This window comes from Hippocampus bargibanti, linkage group LG11 (assembly GCF_051943395.1).
Source record: "Hippocampus bargibanti isolate YZ-2025 linkage group LG11, ASM5194339v1, whole genome shotgun sequence".
Lineage (NCBI taxonomy): Eukaryota > Metazoa > Chordata > Actinopteri > Syngnathiformes > Syngnathidae > Hippocampus > Hippocampus bargibanti.
In genome coordinates, this window is record NC_142744.1 from 7,688,664 (window position 1) to 7,702,855 (window position 14,192).

The 14,192-nt window shown below is 41.1% G+C and overlaps 1 protein-coding gene across 5 annotated transcripts in view; it reads left to right on the forward strand.

Annotated features, from left to right (window-relative positions):
* The window catches only part of LOC148891376 (rho GTPase-activating protein 29-like), a 69,999-nt gene that overhangs the window by 11,833 nt on the left and 43,974 nt on the right, over nt 1–14,192 (forward strand). For 3 of the 5 annotated variants that reach the window (XR_016116386.1, XM_089007621.1, XM_089007622.1), the window contains 4 exons: nt 9,557–9,700; nt 12,599–12,695; nt 13,626–13,698; nt 13,898–13,958. Coding sequence is in view for 4 of the 5 variants with exons in the window: in XM_089007621.1 (XP_088863747.1) it covers nt 9,557–9,700; nt 12,599–12,695; nt 13,626–13,698; nt 13,898–13,958 (375 nt within the window). In the remaining variant the exon portion in view is untranslated. Of the gene's footprint in view, nt 1–9,556; nt 9,701–11,414; nt 11,548–11,743; nt 12,078–12,598; nt 12,696–13,625; nt 13,699–13,897; nt 13,959–14,192 lie in introns of those variants that run through there. The other 2 variants (XM_089007624.1, XM_089007623.1) reach the window with 2 other exon arrangements.

A 14,192-nucleotide genomic window follows, 5' to 3' on the forward strand; every position in this document is an offset into this window, starting at 1 on the left:
CTAGCTAGACAGTATTTTTCCCTTTAGTACTGGTCTTAAAAAGACATTAAAAAAATGGGATCTTCAACTCATCAACTGATTGAAACTGGAAGATGTTTTGTTTTGGTGCTGTACGAAGAGACTGGACTTCACACAGTGCCGTGCGACCCCCCCCCCCCCCCCCCACCTCCATGCCTCCACTCAAAGGCAGGTAGCTGTTTATGGAGCGCCTGCTGTTTACTGTCTGTGCGACGGCTGTGATACCCCCCCTACTTACCAGCTCGGCCTCCAAACAAGGCATGCAGAACAACTGCCAGCGTTGGCCGTGGAGTAAGTCGTGTTTGCTGATGGAATTCGGAAAAAAACCCAAATCCACTCTCCCTCTCCGCATATCACATTTCACGCACCCCAGCAATGTAAACATTTTTTGTAGCAGATCCACCATTTGTCATAAAATGCCATTTAGATGACGTTATTCTGTCGGAATGTACGCTCGGAAGCGCGGCATCTGTCAGGTGGACTGAGTCAACATGCATCACCGTATCTGAATTCTCAAGGAAGGTTTCGGGCAAACCTCTTTGGCAGATAGCTCTCACAGCCGTTTCTTCCAAGGCGCCGCTGAGGCGTGTTCAAACTGAAGCTCATCACGAGTCCTGACAGGCTCGCTGATTGCTGGTTGTTATCAATTTGAGAGAGGGTGCAGGGGGTTTGGGGGTAAGAGTGGGGGGTTGTAACCTATGTCAGGCCACCTGAAGCTTGTGGATTAGGGGTAGGTCTTCCCCCAACCCTATGCTGGAGACCCCCCATGTCAAAATGTAGACCAGATACCGAATTTTCGGGTAAATAAGGCACACCCAAAACCCTTGATTTTTTTTTCAAAAGCGCCTTATATGCAGGTGCACCTTATATGTGAAGTAATATTGAGCCATAACTGGTCACTACAACTACTGCCAGCAGCCACGACTCTATTTCCCCCCGTAGAAGAAGTGTGTTATGTGTGTGCCATATATTTGGAAAACGCTGAAAAATTTTTACATTATATTTAGCAAACCTTTTTCATTCATTGAAGGTGCGCCTTATAGTCCCGTGCGCCTTATATATGTAAAAAGTTTGAAAATAGACCATTCATTGGGGGTGCGCTTTATACTCTGGTGTGCCCTATACACTAGAAAATACAGTAATTTGGTATTCAAAAAGTCTTCTCAAACTTGAGTCTTGGAAAACTGTTGCGCCTTATAATGTTGTGTGTTTTATACAGTGATACCTCAGCTGACGAACACTTTAGCTCATGAACTTCTCGCCTTACGAATATTAAATTCGCACGAATATAATCTTGACATACAAAGTTTTTTTTTTTTTTTTATCGGGTGGAGTACTTTTGCTATTATGGGACCGAAAAAGACCCCACCACAGGCTAGTGTTAAGCCGAAGAGGACATTAAAGAAAATTACGATCGAGCAGAAGGAGATCACGGTGGCTGGTGGACTAGTATTCGTCACCCCGTTGTTTGTTATCGAGTGGAGTACTTTGGTATTATGGGACAGAAAAGACCCCACTACAGGCTAGTGTTCAGCCGTAGAGGACACAATAGAAAATGACGGTCGAGCAGAAGGAGATCATCGAAAAACACGAACCAGGTGTGCGTTTGTGTTCCTCGGGAATAGCAATATCTTCCGCAGGTCACTTAGATGTTGGAGGCCCTGATTAATTTAATCAAATGTAATGCCAAACTAAAGCTAAAATCATCAATCATGTATTTACCGCAATACAAGATCTTCGAATGTTTTTTTTAGCAAAGTGGCATACCAGTTGTTGATCTTTTGAGAATTTTGAACAGTGTAAAATGTTATTCGATAGGAACAAGCAACATTTATTATGTGTGGCGCTATTGTTTGATGCAGTTGTAAAAGCGGCCCGTTAGCCATGTTAACCGCTAGCAAGAGGCTGAGCTGCACCGTATTATTTATTGTAGTCAATGTGCAAGAATAATACATCCTATCCCTTATCAAAATATTTCGTAAAGGTAGTTCGGCTGATCCAAATTCACCTTTGCTAGTCCTAGTGCCGCAATTCTCAATTTCTATGCCAGTGTGTCACATGGTTGCTATTTGTTATGATTTGAGTATTTTCCTAAAACTGTGGGTGCAATATGGGCTCATCATGGCAACGGGAAATGAGATTCTGGATGTTGGGGGCGGGTGACTGATGTGGTCTGGAGGGGCGGGGGCCCTTCCTTTTCAAAATGCTAGCCCTGACGACTGTTATCTCTACCAAAACAATAGCACCCCCTCTGCCCCCATTAGCACCACCACGACCGCCATTACTGCAATCAGGCAGCGCATTTCCAGCCCCCCCTCCACTTTTTTTTCATGCCATTGTTGTGACAAAAGCACTCAAGGCTGATTCTTACTGGCTTTTTCTTTGCTGTCACACACTGCCGTGAGCCCAGAGCCTCCCGTGCTAACAATAGCGAGCGGTCAGTGTGAGCTGTCACTTGAGATTGGAGCTCATGGCTTCATTCCCTTTTCTATTTTGTAAATATTCCGCTTTTTGTGTGTGTGTTGGTCTGTCATTGAGGATTGTTGAGGTGTGTGTGGTGAGGGGAAGGAAGGTGGCACAGTTGGGCAGTTATCTCAGTGGTGCAATTAGTCACAGAGCTAATAGATGTGAATGCAGGTTCGCGCACCTATTTTTGATTGACACGAGGTTACAGGTCTTTTAACTCATTCAATGTGTCCATTCCAGTGCCAGGGTTTTTGTCATTGTCACTTGAATTCCAGGACCCACAGAATATTAAGCTTTTTTTGTTTTAACTTTTGATTCCTGCTTTATTAATAAATGCCCTAACAATGAGGTTTCTTACGCTGCATTGAATGTTTATGTAAAAAGCTCAATATTCTGTGGGTCCTGGAATTCGATTATTTAATCTTTTGGGAAGGAACAAGCCTATCAGCTACTGGTGATATTGTTCAAAAGAGCCAATCAGCTACAAACTATCTACAAGTGGGCGCTTACAATCAAACCAAGTCTACAAAAGTGTAGACATTTAGAGTGACAACTTTAAGAATGTGTTCGTATAGTGAATTGCCCTGACACTCACATTCTCTTTTTTTAATCAGAAAACAAGAGTTAATTCCTAAGTTAAGTGAGTCTGGAGTTATCTGTGCTTTAAATGGGGCTGGATGTACAAAATACAATACATATGATCTATATAGCGCTTTAACAACAGCTGAAGCTGTAAAAAAAGTGCAAACATGAACAAAAGGCAAATGATGCCCCCTCATGGAAGGGAAAAACATTGCCAGACGTCTGACCACAGTGCTTTATCGGCACTCAAGCAGGAAAAACCAAAACCCGAATAAATTCAGGAATGGCGCTCTACATCATATTTTCAATTCCCGAATAAATTTAGGAAATGGCAGTGAATGAGTTCATATGATATGAAATATACTTCACGTTTTATTTTAATTTACATTTAATTTTATCGGAAAAAACATTAGTCAATAGAAAATAATGACAATTTAAAATTCTATATCAGTTAATATTACGTATTTTATGATTTTATTAAGGCAAGATAAGTTTTATTTCTTAAAATGTGTGTCTGGGTGTGTTGACGCTGGGGGAAGTCATGCTAACCGAACGTGTGCTTCTTTGATTCTCAAAGTACTTCAAGCACTGGTGAGCCAAACATACCTAAAAGGGAAAGAGGTTGAGCACTTTAATGAGGGTCCATTGTTGGTGGCTTTAAGGGAAGGGGGGTTGAGAGTACTTCAAAGAGAAGGACCCACCCTGCAGGCATAGATGCATGGGGGTAGAGGGTTGGGTAGGTGTCTCGTGGTGACCACAGGTGAGTATTACGTCTCTCCTGTGAAATGTGTTCTTTGATCTTGGGAGGGTGATGAAGTCTTTCTCGGCCCTTTAAGCGACGTATGTACACCTGAAACACCACCTTACCGTACCTAAAAGTAAATAATCAGCGCTGCAATCTGTTTATCTATCCACTCTTTGACTTCCATTCCCCGGGGTCAGGTCATGGGTCCAGCAGCTTTTGTAGGGAAGCCTCGACTTCCTTCTCTCAGACATTTAGCCATAGCTCCTCCAGGAGATACAAATTAACTCATTCACTGCCAGACGTGCAAACATTTTATTAGTTATTATTTTATTATTATTATAGTATTATTTATCATTTTATTTATGGTTTTATTGTTCTGGTATTTGATGTTCTTTTATATATAAAGTGTCCTTGGGTGATTTTAAGGCACTTTGAAATTAAATGTATTATTATAAAAATGTGTCCGCTCTAGTTTTTGTCATCGTCACTCGAATTCCAGGACCCACAAAATATTGAGTTTTAGGACAACATAAACATTCAATGCAGCTTAAGAAACCTTAGACTCTCTTCGTCCATTAGAAAAAAAAAAGTTATATGGGTCTGGAGTTATATGAGTTTGAAATGAGGGTAGATGTCCGAAATACAATACAATACAATACAATACAATACAATACAATACAGTAAAGTCTCATTATATCGATATTCTCGGGAGTCGGAAAAAATATCGATATAACCGGACTATCGATATATCCGATCCTGCGGCATGTAAATTTTCTCCTTGCGTTCATAGAAATAGTATCGTAATAAGCAGTACTATAGATATACCCAATATCGGTATAACGAGACTTTACTGTACATACATTTTGGTTTATATAGTGCCTTAACAAAAGCTCAAGCTGGAACAAAGCGCTAACATGAAAAAAAGGGAAATTGTGGAAGGGAAGGGAAAAACATTGTCAGAGGCCATGGCCAGCGCTTTATCGGCACCAAAATAAGAAAAAACAAAACCGAACAAATTCGGGAATGGCAGTGAATGAGTTCATATGATTTTATTTTCATTTACATTTCATTTTATCAAAAAAACATAACCAATAGAAAATAATGACGTCATTTAAAATTCTATATTTGTTCTGTTTTTTGTTTTTGTTCGTTTTTTTGGTTCACCCCCCAGGCTACTTGACCTCCTTTGAGCTTTTAAACACCACCTCAATCCCACAAATTGAAGTTCTTCACACTTAGTGCTTCACAGTTCCTGAAAACTCAAGTTTCCAATCAGTTTCGAAATCTCGCAAAAATAATTCACCTGGAGCACAGAGGGGCTTAGTTTGTCTGCGTCACCTAAATTGAGATAAAATTCCCGCTGTCCAAACACACCAAAAACTTTTGGGAAGAAAAAAAAGTTCCTTGAGGTAGAAAAGGCATCATTTGAACCTACGCAGAAGTTGGAGAATTCCTCCGCCAGCTGTGAAGATGTGTGTTATTGTGTGCGTGTGTGTGCGCGGCCTGTGTGTGTATATGTGTGTGTGAAACCATGAGAGCGTTTGTCACAGGGAAGGAGGGGCTGAGAAATACACCCAACCTCTCATTTTCACTCCCCCCTGTAATTCCTGCAGCGTTCCAATAAATCCAGCCTCTCATCCTGCCTGCCTCTTGATGAAAACCAGATGGCTCTCCTGCCCACCTCCCTTCCCCCCATATTACACACACACACACACACACACACACACACACACACACACACACACACACACACACACACACACACACACACACACACACACACACACACACACACACACACCGAGTAATAACGTTGAGAAAGGTGTCACTGGTCTCTGAGATGATAAATGATGCGACTCTTTGTCATTGTCTGACTGCAATACTGTCAAGTTGTTAAACCGGCATCAAGGGATTATTGCCTTTTCTTCATTTTTTCCCATTTATCTTTCTTGTTGTTCTTTTAACTCATTCCCTGCCAGACAGTTGTTTTGTCTAAATTAAAAAATAAATAAAGACAAAGATGTTTTAGTTAAGAAAAAATATATCTACATAATATTGTGAGAAAATAATTTTCCCCAATTCATACTTTTTGATAACAGATTTTTTTTTAAACAAGCTATTTCTTTCAAAATATATATTACATTTCTTCCCCAGATAAAGTGACAAACATCTGAAATTAACTCATTCACTGCCAGTCGTGCAAAAATGTCCACTGCAGTGCCAAGATTTTTGTCATTGTCACTTGAATTCCAGAGCCCACAGAATATTGAGTTTTAGGACGACATAAACATTCAATTTGGCGTAAAAAAACATACTCTCTACTCTTATCAGAAAAAAGAATTAATTCCTAGGTTATATGGGTCTGGAGTTATCTGAGCTTGAAATGGAGGCGGCTTTACAAAATACAATACATACATTAATTTTTATAGTGCTTTAAAAACACCTGAAGCTGTAATAGCGCTAACATGGATATAAGGCAGATGCTGCTCCCTTGTAACATTGTCAGAGGGGTCTCACCAGTGCTTTATCGGCACCCCCGCAAGAAAAACCAAATCCCGAGCAAATTCGGTAATGGCGCTCATCAGAAAAAAAAAGACTTAATTCATAATTTGTATGCGTCTGGAGTTATCTGAGCTTGAAATGGGGGCGGATGAACAAAAGTCCATTGCTTTATCAGTATCCAAGCAAGAAAAAAAACAATACAGAACTAATTCAGGAATGCCGCTCTATGTCATATTTTCAATTCTCGAATACATTTATGAATGGGTTAAGTGGTACGTAATCCAAAAAGTAGCTCTGTTCTGTATCTCTCCCATAAAAGGAAATTTGATCCATATTTTGACACATGGGGTACAGTTCAGTTTCAAGAGAAACAATGTGATTCATTTTGAATTGGTGGCATCACGATTGGATATATTTTGGTATGACATGTGTAATAATAATGCAGAACCTGTAAACGCTGCCCAAAGCATACATTAGTTAAGTTAATTCAATTCAAAGAAAACACTAATTAATCACAACAAATGATACAGATTCACATGTGGGATGTGATATTCGATCCAATTTGTTTACATCAAACCGATTTTTATTTTATGAAGTCGTTTTTTGTGACACCCACACCATATAATAATACATTTTATTTATAAGTGACTCTCAAAGCTCTCAAGGACACTTGACGATCACAAAACAGGGAAAGGGACCTATTTGAGCAAAGGTATAGCACCGCTACCTGTGTACATGAGGGATGTATACATAGGGCCAGTTACCAGCACAACTTTAGTTCGCGGACGAAGCTTTTCGGATGAGGAGCAAAACAGCCGACACCTTCAAATGAAGTACAGATGACGGCTGGAGAATCCTTTTCATTGATGGACCATTTTTGTACGACTTAGAGCCTAAGCAGTCATATACCTGTTTTTTTCTGACCCCTGAAAAGGCGCAATTTCACAACAAATTTGTTCAGCAACTTGTCCGCGACCACCAAAAGCTCAGAAATCATCCAGTCCCCAAGCTGCCCCTTCTGTCGGCAGGTGTTTGGAAAACGGTCACCGTTCTTTCCTCATTGCATTTCAAACCACCACAAGCGTCGCCTTCCAAACTTTCACTTTTTCTCGCTTTTCTGTTTTGGTGTTCTATTTCGGAGAGCTTCCTGTCTCCGTTCGGCCCGTTGTCCCGTCCTCCACCCACCCACATATGTGATTACATGCTAGGTTGAGGCCCTGTTGTCCTTCCACAGCCCCTCATTACGTCGCTTTCCCAAGTTTATTTCAACGACTATCGCCCGTTCGCCACTGTTGACGGCAAAATTCACATCAAACCTGTTGCTAATGCTAACCAAAAGATTGTTTTCAGATTTATTTAGTCCGTCTACTCTGCCTCTTGTTTAATAGGTTTTGTTGAAGTATGCAGAGAGTGCATCCTTTTCACAACAATTAGTGGTTGAGTCAACTCTGATATGTAGGCCCTCCAACAATGCCTACGCCTTTTCGTTGGTCTCCCCAAAGTCTGCCTCATCCGTAATAGACCATCTTGAGTCAAAATTTCTTTTCCACAAGACGTTTGACATGCGGTCGCGCCACAGTGTTGTGTGGGTTCATGTTTATGGACTGCTGCGCTTTTTTTTTTGCGCCCAGTCCGCATCTTCTGAAACTGATCATTTAGCATGACGTGGAGACATCGTCTTTTAAAATAATGAGACTTCCAGGAGACTGAAACGTTGTGTGGTCCCTACGCAATTTTCTTGCCTACCCTCGATATGTTCCGGATTTCTTTTGTAATCCATAATCTTGTATTGTATTTGGACACTGTCATGTTTGACAATTAGCATTGTGCTGCCTCCACAATGTTACATTTTGTGTGTCCAACTTTACATTCCAAGACAACTTTTTCTTTGTATTTAGTTGGCCTGTTATATATCTTGCATTATGTGGAGACGTGGTAATTTACGATGATTGGGTATTCTTGTAGACTCTGACGCATTGTGGTCACTGGTGCGTCAATAATCACTTTTTATGTCGGAGGGTGACTGCCAAATCTGTCAAGTCGAGACGACTAATTGGACAACGATTAGAGTTCTTCAAGTCCTTGACATTAGGCGACTCCACAATATTGGGTGCGTCCTTCTTCATGTTCCCGGGAGACCTACTTGATCCGCCAAGTCTGCCTCCTCCATCTTAGATGATTTTCGATGATAAGGAGTTGCTATTCAAGTATATTTTGAAAGTTACAGTAGTACATCTACTTGTGAAATGAATTGGTACTTGAAGAAATTTCTTAACTATAAAAATGTGTAAGTTGAGACGCATTTGCCATGTAAATGCCCTAATTCGTTCCATGCCTCCCCCACAAGATATTCAAGTATATTTTGACATTTACAGTACTACATCTACTTGTGAAATTAATTGTTACTTGAAGAAATTTCTTCACTGGAAAAAATGTGTGTAAGTTGAGACGCATTTGCCAGGTAAATGCCCTAATTCGTTCCAAAAAAACCCTAAATTCTGAATCTGACATCAAAATATATAGGAAATACATATAACAATTAAATTATTCCACAATAAATGAACATTGTGCATTAAAAACAAACCAGTGGCTCTTAACTTTTTGAGAGGTACCGAACCCCACCAGTTCAGATATGTTACATTCAGGAAACTGTGCTGCCAGATAGCGCGACCTTTATTTCGTAAATTTGAAGCAATATTTTCCTGTTGAGGCATTTTGTATGTAATTTGAACATTTCATATGAAGAGACGTTTGAAGTACATCTACTTGTAAAATTAATTGGTACTTGAAGATATTTCTTCACTGGAAAAATGTGTAAATTGAGACGCATTTGCCATGTAAATGCCCTATTTCGTTCCAAGCCCTCTAAACCCCTCCTAAATTAAATGCTTACGATAATATCAAAATACATCAAAATATATAGGAAATACATATTACATTAGATTCTTCCACAATAAATGAAATTTGTGCATTAAAAAATAAAGCAGTGGTTCTTAACTTCATGTTACGTTCAGGACATTACATACTTAGAGACGTTTCTAAGTAGAGGTACCATTGTACAGTTTTGTGCACTAGACCATTTTTAGGTGGTGGTGTGTGAGTAGCACAACCTCTACATGTTTAGCGTGTTTCAGGGTGAGTTTTTTTCTTGTCACAAAGAGCAAAAGAATGTCAAGAATGAACAAGTGCTACTTTTCAACAAGCAAATAAATCGAGCGCATTTTTGTGCCTCTTCAACAACAGAGGGCCCGGAGGCTTTCCAACAGGTGGTCCAGGAGCGTCTGGCCGAGCTGCTGCGCGTTCTCAAGGCCGTCATCGCCAAACACCAGGCACTCAACTCAGTGGACATCCTGGGCAAGGCGGGCACACTGATCGCCAAGGTCAAAGGTAAGCGGTAGCAAACGCAGCATGCTGCTTACCCGACACCTGGCCTAGAAATGTCACAACGCGCTCACCTGCTCTATATTTGAAAGCTCCCAAGTGTGACCCAGTGCCGGAGTTTGCACGTGTACAATGCCAGAAAAGGAAACTGCGCGGTCCAATGCACTTCAATCACACTGGAAACGTGGCACCAATCCAAGCAAATGATTACTGAACTGCAAATGACGCCGAGATTATTTATACAGCATCAAATTGATGAATACTGACTGTTAATTAATGATCTGCCTTTCAGGAGAATAGTTAGTCTGTGTCCAATTGGCAAAAATAGCCTTTCGAGGAGGGCTAAGGAGGGCCTGGTCGCGCTTCTTCACCTCTTTTCCACACTCTCCATTGCTATGGACAGTTGACCCCAAGTACTTAAAATCATCCACCTTCTTTATCTCTTCTCCCTGCAACCTCACTCTTGTAGTCGGGTCCCTCTCATTCACATATGTGCTGTCTTGCTGCGATTGACCTTCATTCCTACAAGACCATTAAGGGTAAACCTTAATTTTCAGTGATTTTGAGTGATTTCTTAAATGTATTATTATTTTATTTTTTTTCAAGCGTATGATTGACTAAAATGCCCTTTTGAGGGCGACTCATACATTTGTTTCTGTCAAGTGGAATACTTGTGAGCAGTCATGACTAAGTGACAATGCCTGAATGATGACAGTATCCTCCCTGCGTTTGGCGCAACACCTGTGGCGTCTGGAATCCCACCAGGGCGTATTTAGACAAACTAGTCCAACGCATTTGCAGACACCGCTGACACCGTTCGCTGCTCAGTTGTTTTGAATGTCTACCCGAGGCACTTTTTTGCTTCCACAATGTCAAGAAAGAATTTGCCTCTGAGCCGTTAAATGATAGTGTCACTTGTGGCGGCAAAAGTGACAAGATATTTGTTCATTTCCCACTTTCAGTGACAATTTGCAATAAAAGTCACCAAAAACGTGATGTAAAAATTACTGTTAACACTACTTAGAACACAGGTGTCAAAGTCAAGGCCCGGTGGCCAAATCTGGCCCACCACATCATTTTATTCGGCCCGCAAAAGCAAATCAAGCATGTCAAGTGCCAAAAGTCTGTATCAAAATTTCAAAATTTCGCATGTAAAGCACATAAAGAGTAATTTTTCTTGACTTCAGATTTGAAAACTAGTTTTTCATTCATTTGTTGTGAGCTCTGTATGTAATATGTGGAGGAGATGAAACATTCTAATGGTTTTCCCAAATTCATCACGGCCTTCGAGAGAAATTCATAACTACAATGTGGCGCGAGCCAAAAAATGTGTGGCTTAACACATCTGCCTCACAGAGCAGAGGTGGAGGGTTTGATTCCAGCTCCGCCCATCCATTGTGGGGTGAGCATGTTTTTGTTTTGAAATCTTTGCACGGGGGAGCGAACATCCCATTGCAACATTAAGCAACATGAAGTTGTGCAAGGGATATAAAGGCAATTTTATGGAAAAATATGACATGTGAAGTTATTAAAGACCGCACTTTGTTGTTGCACTTGTTCAAGCAACAAACTCGGTGAGAGTGAATCAACGGTGCTGAGGGATGGGAGGGAGGTAGGGACAAGGGCTAGAATTGTTGTTCCGAGAACCACAGGATGTCCTGAGGAAGAAGCCAGTGCAGTGCAGAGTCGCTCAGCAGCATTCAGCAGGGCTCTTCGAGAGTCTCCTGAAAACATCAAATCAACCCTTTTTTTGTAGCTGTTAGCAACGTGCGGCCGCCCCGAATTTTCCGTCGCGGCAAAAGCTAAAATCCGAAATAACTGACCTGTGAATTAAGTGTTGAAGGCTTTTTAAGGTAAGCGAGAGATTGACAGAAGTCGAACTGTGTGTGCAAGTGTTTCCTGTTCCAGCAGCAGACAGGAAACACGACGTCCAACGTCATCGGCTGCCACTTTGGTCACAAACGGAGTTCTTGCTGACGAAAGTGCTTCCTGAAGATTTTTTCACCTTCGATGCGCCTCAAAGTTTTTGCTGCAAAACTATTGAGGATCGGCAATTGCTTAGGCTGTTTCACTTTGGATTATAACAACCTGGACTACATTTTTCTCAGGGTGACTTTAGGTTACGTCTAATTTTTTTGGAGGACGAAAGACATGGCTTGACTCGACTCATACAAACCATCAGTTTTCGGATTTGGGATTTGCCTGGTGACAATTTATAAAAGACTCAACGCAACTTTGACTTTTTATTCTAAACCTCAACTTCATTTTAAGTTGCCGTCATGCAGAGTGAAAGAGGCCACCTCATGCTCTCTTGTGTCATGGCGGGAAATTGGAAAATTATATATATATTTTTAGACTAAAAACGTCAAGAACTACTCGATAGGTAAGAGCAAATCTAAGTGTGTCTGAAAGTTCCAGGATTGATGGCGCCGTTGCTTGACTACTACAATGCCCAAAACATCTGACACTTCCTGACCAATAGCAACTTTCCCTTGTTGGAGCAACCTCCTTACTCAATCTGGCGCTATGGTGTTGTTTTTTTCCCGCTTACCCAAAATATTTAGACTATGCAGATGTTAAGAAGATGCTAGAGCTATGGAGAAGCTCCAGGAGTGCAAGTTTGTTATTCGGGTGTGAAATATGTCATTTTGTGTCAAGAGTTCTTGAACTTTTCTGGCACAACTCATGAATTGGCGAGATGATGTGACTTGATTTCTGACTTGCTTATGAACCTAAGTAAGGCCTTCACATGACTTGCTTAAAATTTGAAGGTTAAGATTTGACACTTCTGACATACTCCCACCTTCTGGAAAGCAGCCTGAGACTTTTTGTAAATAATCACGTCTGAATTCAACACACACACACCACCAGGTCAGTGATATTTACTTTTCTTTCTCTCCACAGGCATCAACTTTGACGACGTCAGATCGGAAAACCTCGACGGAACATTTGGCGAGATTCATGCGTCCATCGACACCTTGGCGTTCACATTCGGCAATGTGTGAGTATTCTACTTTTTGTACTTTTCTTCCTTGTGATGAAAATCACCAGACTTTGACGTATCAACAAAGTAATTGAGAGCTCCTAGGCAAGTACAAACTAAATTCCAATGAGATTGAGATGTTGTGTTCAACATAAATAAAAAGCAGAATACAATAAAGACAAAAAGTACCCAATTTCCCAAAACAATGTGAAACATGAATTAGTCAGAACACAGTGTACCTTTCCACTTTGGTATCAATCTGTCTTATCGCAAGGCAGCATAACAAATTGGCGTTTTCATGTTTATGTTTGTTAAAGTAATTATAAGTGCCTTGCATGCTCGGTCCGAGAGGACAGTAATTTCATCTGTGCTGTATGTCATGCATATTAGCATATTTGATAATAAAGCTGACTTTGACTTTGACTTTGATAACATCACCATGTTTTTAACTCCTCAACACATTTTCAAACAAAATGGCCATAAGCTAAGCTAAACGAATCTTTTGACGTGCTAAACATGAAGATAATGAAAAGGGAATTGTTTCATCAGACTTGTGTGCCTCAAAATTAGCACGAGCACCTTTTTACAAGTTACAGAACCAGTCATGTTGGTGCTCATGCTAGCATGAGCACAATTTCAGAGTCTGGCCCACAATGCTGAAATCTAATATAAGGCTATGCTAATAATGCATTTTGCCTTTTGTTTAAGACAGAGAAGCAACACTATGATTTAGAAAGTGTTGTTTTAAGCCATTGTATTAATGTGTCGATGCTAATGGATAACCTATGATAAGCCTAGTCAATCAATTGATTACATCAATCTGTTTTGTGTTGTTTAGCTGCCTCATATTAGCATGGTAAAAAGATGGTTCTCGCACTGACATACAAGTCAGGGAAGTAATATTGTATTTTTATTAAAGTGAAACTGTTTTTGTTGTGTGTGCTTCAGAGTTTCTGACTTCCTCATGGGAGATGTGGACAATGGCTCAGGGTTGGGGACTCCCCAGACCAGAAGAAGCATGGTAAAGATTTTTTTCCCCTCCTCCTTATTCCCCACTCCATTTTACTTGTTTTTGTTGAATGCTTTGTTCCCAGCAACTTAAAAAGCCTCAAAGACGAACTTTAATTGGTGTGTCGAGAGCATAGCTGCTTGTTAATTGCATGTCTGCCTTTGCCTTCTTGTCATGTGAAATTGTGTCGTCGTCCCCCTTTTTTTCTCAGTCTTTTGACAACCTCGCCGCGGATCCCGAAGACTATGCGGCAGAAAAGAACGACCTCGCCGGTGAGTGGCTGTCAGCGTTCCATCGTCCAAGGGGCGTGGAATTGGCCGCGATACGGCATGTTTACGGCGTGCTGGCCGAGGGCAGGCCGACGTTGTCAACTTACGAGCTCCCGGCGTGATTTAGGAATGCCTGAGGCGGAGACCCGCCCTGTTATTTCTGCCGGACCACACGTTTTCCCTGCTGGCCTGAATGTCTGACATTCCGAGGCCTCTTCAGGATAGGCATGCGTCGGA